Raw genomic sequence first — 9621 nt, forward strand, 5'->3', positions numbered from 1 at the left:
AGTTAAGAATCTGTCTTGTGTTAAGGGTGTTCAACTGCTTTTTGCTCTAAATGTGTATTTAAGATATTTGAACGCTGTCATTACATTTATGCACTGCCAAATAAAAGTCTGATTCATGCTTAATATTTTAAAAAATAGCAGAAATAAAGAACTCTTTCCAAGATCATTATCTGGCCCTAATGGAAGAATGTATTTCTCTAACAAAAATTCTTGTTATATAGCGTTTTTACAATATTGTTTTAAAACAACAACAGTTTTGATGTGATCCGGTCCTTTATTTCATTTTAAAATGCATTTGTTTTGGCACACAGGTAATGATCTAAGGATTTATCATGAGCATTCTGAATTGCTCAGTTAAAAAAAAAAACAGAGTTTTTTCATCCCACTTCATTCCTCTTCCTAAAGGCTCAAACCTCAGATCTCTGTCAGTCAGAGTCCTCACAGCTGCCCCTCTCCTACTGCTTGCTCCGGCCATTTCTGAACTCTCGCCCACTGTCTCCCCCTTTTCTGTCTCTCCCTCTCAGCTACAAGTCCAATGAGGAGTATGTGTATGTGCGGGGACGAGGCCGGGGGAAGTATGTGTGTGAGGAGTGTGGAATCCGCTGTAAGAAGCCCAGCATGCTGAAGAAGCACATCCGCACCCACACTGATGTCAGGCCCTATGTCTGCAAGTACTGCAACTTTGCCTTCAAAACCAAAGGTGAGGTCTGGATTGGTGTAGCGTTAGACTGTCTGCTGTTTGAAATGTATGGCTTCATAACATAACGTAAGAATGGTTAGACCCATCTAGCTAGTTTGGTAATTGGTAGCTAATTGGTCCTTCAGCCGGTTCTTGAAAGAAGCCAGGGTATCCTCTTCAGCAACATGACTGTGTAGCTTGGATTGTTCCAATCTCCCACAGTCCTTTCCATAAATGCAGCAAGGGTTTCCTTTTCCTGCTTTGAATGCACTTCCCCATCATTTCCACTTGTGCATTGCTGAGGAAGTTCACCAGGAATTTTTTTGGGGAGGGATCAGGGCTACTCGTAGGCATCTCTGTTCAAGAGAAACTGACTTGAAAAAATGTGATCTTTCAGCTTTGTCTGGATGTGTTACATAGATTCCAACACTGTTTAGCACCAAAGCTGAAATTAAATTGTAATGGGGGATATAGCCCCCTTCTGTGCTTTTCAAGCAGAATAGCTGGTCACTGAATTTGCCACTGTCCACTGCTCAGTGTTGGACAGAGATGAACATCCTTACTGTACTTTACCAACTGATAGCAGGAAAAACAAGCGGCACTCTCTCCCAGAGCGCTATTCCAAAAGCAATGAAACCTTGTATCTGTGAAAAGGGTGTGACACACTCTTAAGCAAGAACAAACAAGGTGAGAAACAGGAATCACTTTTCCAGGAATCCTTTAGTATCAGCTGAGGGTGATTTTATTTCTTTGATAGGCGGTTTTATTAATTGTCACCCAATATCTTTCTGCAGGGAATCTCACTAAACACATGAAGTCAAAGGCTCATGGGAAGAAATGCCAGGAAATGGGTGTCTCTGGTTCCTCCCTTGATGAACTAGAAGCTGAGGAAGGAGGTGGGACTTAGTTTTTCACTTTATATATACAGCATTTACAGTATGCAGTATATACTTATATGACTGGCACTTCTATCCAGAGTGACTTACATTTGCACCCATTTATACAGTTGGGTATTTTGCCGGACCAATTCCAGTGAGGTACCTTGCTCAAGGGAATAACAGCAATGTCTCTTTGGATTTGAACCCACAGCCTTCCAGTTACAATTTTGGTTTCCTAACTACTGCTCCACACTGTCACTTACGATTTATTGAGTTCTGCATTGGAAAAGTAAAATTAGACATCAGATGTAACTAGTAAACAGCACATCCCTTAGGCCGGGGCTGGTGATGGACAGAACTCTCCTCCAACTCGCTCCGGACCCCTCTAAGATTCCCATGTGCACCTGTAACTCAGCTCTAGAAACTGTCATGTTACCACACATTCTCTGACCTCTAATGATTTTATGCTATGTCCTCCCCAGCCTATATGTCCTAACCAAAAATATTCCATTCTCTGATGACTTTAATGCTACAAGTTCTTGTTAAGAATCTAAGAACCATGAGATCGCTTGGTGCGTCTAGCTGGTTAGGTTGCTAGCAGCTAATAGATTTAAGAGTCTCTTCCATTCATTTCTTGACTGATACTGAGGTACTATATCTGCTTCTATGGCATGGTTACATACGCTTACAGGGTTTTTAATACTTGAACCCTGCAGTCTTCTTTTTTTAAATTCAGATTGAAAGAGCTTCAGGTATTTTAACCTATGAGGACACAGTATTCCTTCAAGTCCAGGAATGTACACGGTGACTGTTTTGGGACCAGTTCCTGAACAGCAAAATCTTTTTGGGACAACCAAAATTTGACTGGTGTTGAACAGTACCTTTGCTAGGGTAGCACGTTAAACAGTCTGTAAAAAATCTGCAAAATACACTGCTCCTGGTTTTTATTGATCTCTGTATTAGTGGAAAAAGGTTTATACAATTATGTTCACTGATTCTAGATGATTTATTATATGCTATTTATACATTAGAAGCAGCCAGAATTTTTTTAAAAATGCGCAGGCACAGACTGGATTTTCTAGGTTCAGATGATCGGGGCGGACCAAGGGGGGGAGGGGTGGTGGGTGATGTGCTGGGGTGGGCTGTACCCACTGTGTCTGAGGAGCTGTGTGTGTGTGGAGGTGAGGGGTTGGGGAGTGGTCAGATGTATGGGGATGCAGGATACAGGGACAGACAAGGGGGGAATTCTTCTGGCGGAGAGTAGGTGGGAGACCCTGTGAAAGGACACCTTGAATCACACACGCCTTGACTCACATACGAGTGGTATGCGATGCTATGGTTAATCTTGACTGTATCCTGTCAAGCTAGCTGTAAATCCCTCTCTTTATTTAGCTGGCCTTAAGCAAACACCATGGGGATAAAAAAGGGAGACTTTATTCCAATTAACCCTCTTTGCAAAAGGAGGGCTTGTGAGACTCCCTTAACAGGAGGCATAGCAAAGCAGTAATTTTTTAACAAAGAGAGGTTCATTTTCCAAAATGGAAAGAGGTTGAGTTTTGAGTTCATGATTGCACATGCGTTTTTAGTTTAATGTACACCTTTGACTTTGCAGCGTGTGAGTGCATGATATTATATATGTTATGCTGTGGAGTCTTGCTGGAGAGATACTGTGAATATTATGGTGGCAGAGACCAGCAGAAGTGTTTGTTCAGGTTGGAGTCGAATCTTGTACAATTGGACTGCTGCTGTACTCTTACAAGAGAGCCCAAAGACCTACATGTTTCCTATATGGTTATTTTTATATTTTAATGTCACTTCTTTCACTGATTGAGACTAGTCATCTGTCAATCGGATCTGTCAAGTGATCATCCTCCTTGGTTCATCTTGTCCAGTTTAAAAGGATCTAGAGAGATTATAACTGGTATCTCTGAAATACTATCAATATCAGAGGCTACAACTCCTATTATTCTCTTGTACCAGAATGACACATCTTCCATTTTCGTATATTGCTGTTTCTAAAAGAAGCGGTGAAAAACTTCAACATTTAATCCAACGGAAATATGGCACACACACACACAGATAGACAGACATGGGTTCAAATCTCATTAATTTCTCTTTGTAATTTCAGCTTGTCATTTCTGAATAATCTCTGCAATAAAAGCCCTCTTTAATGATGGCAATAACGTCAAATCCTGCCCAGAGATCATACTGGAAGAGTCACTTTTATGAATATTTTACAGCTGCGGCTCAGTGAGGCATAACGGAGGTTGCATAATGGCAAATAATTTATTCCCTCTCCCTGTTGAGAAAACAAAAAAAGTTGACAAGCTGTTTCATTGAGTTGTCTTCCAGGTGCATTCTGGGTAGAGCAGGAGGTATACAATGCAATCAAGGCTGTGCAGTGAGATGAAAGGTTTTCTGCTATAAAAGGAACACTCAGGCTGCTACAGACAGACTCTACCTTCTCTCCCAAAGTAAATATAGTGCACAAATTGATTGCTGCCTGTCGCATTCTCACCGCCAGACTCTTTTCTTTCGAGTTCAAGCAACAAGAACTCGCTGCACGACTGCACAGAGTCAAGGGCAACCTTTCAAATTGCTTCATTCAAAAACCTATAAATATTTTTTGTGAATGAAGAATCTGAAATTCTATTAAAAGATGCCTTTTTGTTTAAAAAAGAACAAGTTGAGCTGTGTGACTCCAACGCAACTTTGGGTTGAGCGAAACCAGGTTAACCCATTACTGCTCAATAGCACATGTAGTTCGGTAGATGATTGTACAATATGATCTTCAGATGTGTAACTCTTATGCATTTCATGAGTATTTCTTTGTGGTTCTTTCTTTTTCTTGTTTTTTTCCTAATGTAATTACAATGATGTGAATATTTTTGTCTCCTTTATCAGCATTTTGTGTTCACACATATTTATGCACCTCTAGAACTGATAGAACAACATGCGCTCACATGCAAACAGATTTTGTTTTTAGTGTATAAAGAATGTAGTGTTTAAATACTTAAACTTGTCAGATTTAGCTTATATTATGGGTTGTACAATTGTCAACTACAGATGCAACCCAGTTTTTTGCCTTAACACAGCCATATGTAGTAAGGAGCATAGTAAACAACTTATAGTTTATGGATGAAAAGACTGGACTGTGTCCCTGTGTCACTGAGGTTATTAAGTTCCCTGTGTGTGAGAGCTGGCGTTCCTTTGCCTGAATTGCCCCCACGCGTTGATTTGATTTTATGTTGATGTGACACTGATAGCAGCTGTAATGCTTTTGGCAAGCAGGAGGCAGTGAGGAGAGGGCAGGAGGTTCAGAGGACCAAGAGGAGCACCAGTTCTCCGACGTGGATGACTCCGAGGATGATGATGAGAATGAAGAGGAGGAAGAGGAGGAGGAGTCGTCCTCCCATGAGGATCCGCCTTCCTCCTGCTCCCCGGACACGAGACACTCCACCGGTGGTCGTTCTGACAGTGGACAGCAACCCCAACATGATGCCCCTGAGTCTACTCTCCCTCCAGCCCAGGAGAAGGAGCCTGTGGCCAGACAAAAGGACTACCCGTCACCCAGGAGGCACTGGCCTACCACTCGGGAGGCCTCCCCCGGCAGCAGGAGAGCCCTGTTCTCTCGCAGGCGCTGGGAGGCTTCTCCCAGAGCCTTCTCTCCCAGCAGCGAGGGTTCGCCACTGCGCTGCCTGTCCCCAGGCCAGGGCCTGTCCCCCGTGAGGCCAGTGTCCCCAGGCCGAGAGGTCTCCCCCTTGCGCTGCCTGTCTCCTAGGCTGGAGGTCTCTTCCCCGAGCCGCCACCTCTCTCCTTCCCCCGAGAGGGGCCCATCGCCAATCAGGCCCCGCTCCCCCAGCCGCTACCTGGCGCCCCGCGCCCTGCCCACACCTGCACCGACTGAGATCCCCACTTCCTTCCAGAGGGCCCACAGCTCCACGCCATTCCCTGCTGGACAGGCCCCTCGGGACACACCAAGCACAGAGGCCAGCCAGTCTAGACTGGTGAGTCACCAGACCACTTCTGACACATTTCTGAGGAGAGTTTTGTGTTGTTCTTGTATAAATTTAGTATTTACTATCATTCACAAATTGAAAATAAACTCGGCTACACCAATGTTTTTTTTTGTACAGTATATGCTATTTTCCTCATATTTTCCTGTGGGATAGTGTACAAAAAATGGTAGGTTTGAACACAGGGGAATTCATTTTTTTTCTTTTGAAATAAAAAAAATGGATCTTTTATTAGCCCGTCAAGTTTATCAGTACACATATCTTGTTGAACGTTTACATTTGTGTAAATACGGGGCCTCAAGACAGAAAGCAGAATTGTGGCCAGACCGCTGCTGAGGTACGACACAAATCGCAGCACTACACTTCTAGAATAAACGCAGCCTCACACACAGCCCTCAGTGTTATTTTAAGGTGATACGTTGAAAAAGAAAACAAATGAGTGTCTGAGACAGTGATCTCTTTATTCCTTATTATTAATTGGATGTTGTTGGTAATGTAGGGCCACCCCCACCCCAGCACTAACAAAGATATAGCACGTGAGCGTACTAACCTGTATCTATTTTCAGCGTCCAGACTGGGGGAAGGTGCTGAGAATAATATTTTAATATTTCTAAATATAATGTGTATAACATTCACATTCATGCTTCATATTTCAAAACAGCCCTTTAAGCACATGAGCCAGCCAAGTGATGGTGGCGTTTCTTTCCGCTCTGTTTCTCCCAGGAGAAGATTTACTTTCCCCGGGAAGGGTTGAGCTCCCCGGAATGCTACTCCTTCCCGCCGGCGCCGCGGCTCCTGCACTCGGCCTCGGACTTCCCCGGGCACGCGGTGGGCCGGCCGGGCGACCGCGTGTTCAGCCACCTGCCCCTGCACTCCCAGCAGCTGTCCAGGACGCCCTATCTCATGATCCCCATCGGGGGCATCCAGATGGTGCAGCCCAGGCCCAGCTCCCACGCCGGCCTGGCCCAGGGCCCGGCCGCCGCCCTGTCCTCCCCCCGGGGCCCGGCGGGGGGCGCGGGGCGGCCGGCGGGCACGAGGGAGCCCGCCCCAGGGGGGTCCCCCGGCCCCTCGACGGAGGCTCCCGCGCCGGGGGACCGCCGGACGCCGGAGGACGACAGGGTACACGAATCCGCAGCTGGGACCAGCCTTTCGGGGCTTTGCACAGGTAGGCAGGGCACCGCCAGTGCCGGCCAGGCGCCCCAAGAAGACGTTTCACAAGCCGGAGGGGACGAGCCCCCGGATGCGGGCACAAAGCAATATGGCAGCTCACGCACTTACTCCCCGACTAGCACTTTGGCCGCCGCGGCGGCCGCACAGACAGCGGACAGAGGCCCCGGGGCAACGAGCCCTGGGGTGCCCCCGGCAAGCCAGCCGGCCAGCTCCACCCCCAGGACCCCCCAGCTCTCTGGGGAAGAAGGGCCCCCCGCGGGGCGGCACAGGAGGCGTGGCCCGGAGCTTGCCGGGGGAAGTACTGCCGGGTCAGCCCAGAACAAGGACGGCAAACCAGGAAGCACTTAACAGTCTCCGCCCCCCGATTCCGTGTAGGGGATCAGTACAGCTTTTTGCTTTTCTTTTTTTTTTTTAGAATTTTGTTGGTTTGTATGTTTTTGTTTTATACAAATTCCAACACTATTGTTTACTCGTTTGTTCTTTTTTCTGCGGTGGCCTACTTAGGATTATAATAAGATGCACCTTTTGTCTCTCTATCTATGCCTATTTGTCTATCATCTGTCTTTGTACCTATTTATCAATCTTGCTATCTATTTAAATATATATACATATATAAATATATTTGTAAATGACCAAAATCAATATGGAAACAATAATAATTCCTACTCTGTTTGTCCCTTGTCCAGTATTAATCAAATGTACAGTTTCTTGTGCCTTTTCTGTATGAGATTTGTTGCTTGAAATGTAGACAAGAAAAATGTTTAAAGGCTGTGAATTTTTTTTAGAATTTTTGTGTATGGGACAGGGAGGGGTGAGAGCCAAGTAATGGCTGATTCCTTTTTTCTGGACATTTATTGAGCAGTCGTGGTCAGGGTTTTAAGGGCAGTGAGTAGGGAAAGGAGGATAAATGAAGAAAAGCTGAAAGCTTTGCAAAGATAATGCACTGAAGTAATATTTTTTATATTAATAAAACTTAGATCTTACGTCTGTGTACAGAAAGAAGTCTATGGTCTGTATTTATTGCCGTATTTAACTTTATTAAATTGCTTCTTTTATTTTTTTTCTTTTCTAAAACATGCTGTTATCTATGTCACTTACCTGTGTGTCTTCTTTTTGATAACGTTCTTATGACTTGAAATTGAGGTACTGGGAAAAAAAAACAGTCATTTGCCTGCAGATTTGTTGCAGAGCCCATTTCTAGTTTCTAAACCAATAAAACTGCACCAGACTTTGCTGAAGTGTCGTGCTTGTCCTGTTATCACATTCAAATACATGTTTAATTCTTTCAGAATTAAGGTTTCAAATGATGCTTTGAAGTCCTGGATGGTTCACTAGTCTCTCCTGCAACAGATGTTAAAATGTTGATAATTTTATTCCAGCAACAAAACAAAACATTTGTTTGAGCACACGGCAGTGAGGGCATGTTAATTTATATAGCAAATTCAGCATTTTACGGCTTTTATTTAATAGTCCTAAGGCAATAATATTCTTAATAATATAAAACATTTAAAGTTTTTTAAGATATTGTACGCACTGTGCTATTTTTAAACCTTTTGTTTGAGTGGATCGGTACAAACTACCTGTAGGTTGTGTTGACTACACACATTATTTGAATTATATTGAATACTGTAGGCTTTATCTTTTAGAATAACTATTGTAAAGTGTAATATATTGTGTTATTTGTCTGCGGTGAGTTCGAAAAGGTTTATGATAAGTGCGTACTGTAATGTTTAGGGCTCTATGGAGTTGCTCTTACTAATTTTGTGTTTCTTAAAGGGAAAAAGTGCTCAACCTTTTCCTCTTAAAACTATAGATGTGTGGGTGTGTACAGTATATGTATGTGGGTGTATGTATGTATTAATTAGAATCATACACGTATGTATCTGTATGTATATACCAATCACAAGCACACTTGTGTGTGTCTGAACTGTACGTACATATACTGTATAGTACACATACTGTATATAGCTATATATGTGTATATATACTATATACTATATGTATATGTATGTACAGATGTGTATATAGCATGTGTGTACATATTTTCTACACCTTTAGAAATAATAGAACATTTTGTGTGGACCAAAAACATTGAAACATTATATTTTTGTGTTTCATAGTTTTTTTTATTTTATTTTCATACATTTCAACTACATCATTTAACTTTGAGTACATCATAAAAATACTGTATAATTTGAGATACGTCTTGAATGTCAAAAGTCTCAAAAGTTTTTTTTTTCTCATTATATTTAGAAATGTTAATGGTTCCATTAGGAGCAGATGAGAGTATCATCCTGCAGAAACAATGCTTCACAGTGATTTGAATGCTCTCACCTTTTAGCCTTGGCCTTGCCATCTTGGAAATGAATAAGGTAGACCAAAGTATATCATATATACAGAGCTGGTTTTTACAACAGGATTGTAATTCTAGCCTTTATGCATTTCAGTTTTTATTATGAAATGTTATCTCAAATTAAGTCTCATCCAGAAAAAAAACTCTCCTCACAGCACATTATAACAGCTTTTTTTCCCTTAAGTGTTAAGGCTAGTTGCTAAGCGACCAAACACACTTGTGTTCCTGGCAGGAGCCGGGTAACATAATTTCTCAATGAATCCCAACAGGTTATAACACTAACATTGGCTCTCTGCATGATGTAGTGTTACATTGGCCTGAACTTGAATTATGACATGGGTTCATCATAGGGGAAATGGTTACCAAAATCACAACCGCACAAGTTATGTTGCAGCACCAAATCCTTCCAAACTCTTCTCTGTTTATTGGTGCTGTGTCTGTCTCCACACTTGGGTGTCAGCGGCATTTGCCAAGAAGCTGAATTAAACTCCAGTTAATCTAGTGACCAGATTGGTGTCATGATCA

General features: G+C 43.0%; 1 protein-coding gene across 5 annotated transcripts in view; it reads left to right on the forward strand.

The window, feature by feature from the left end:
* The window catches only part of hivep3b (HIVEP zinc finger 3b), a 114465-nt gene extending 106489 nt beyond the window's left edge, over positions 1 to 7976 (forward strand). For all 5 annotated transcript variants that reach the window (XM_088602818.1, XM_088602819.1, XM_088602817.1 and 2 more), the window contains 4 exons: positions 525 to 700; positions 1474 to 1575; positions 4849 to 5564; positions 6297 to 7976. In XM_088602818.1, the coding sequence (XP_088458944.1) occupies positions 525 to 700; positions 1474 to 1575; positions 4849 to 5564; positions 6297 to 7091 (1789 nt within the window). In that variant the 3' untranslated portion in view covers positions 7092 to 7976. The remainder of the gene's footprint in view (positions 1 to 524; positions 701 to 1473; positions 1576 to 4848; positions 5565 to 6296) is intronic.
* Positions 7977 to 9621: the final 1645 nt, after the last annotated feature.

This window comes from Lepisosteus platostomus, chromosome 13 (genome assembly GCF_059453375.1).
Source record: "Lepisosteus platostomus isolate fLepPlt1 chromosome 13, fLepPlt1.hap1, whole genome shotgun sequence".
Lineage (NCBI taxonomy): Eukaryota > Metazoa > Chordata > Actinopteri > Semionotiformes > Lepisosteidae > Lepisosteus > Lepisosteus platostomus.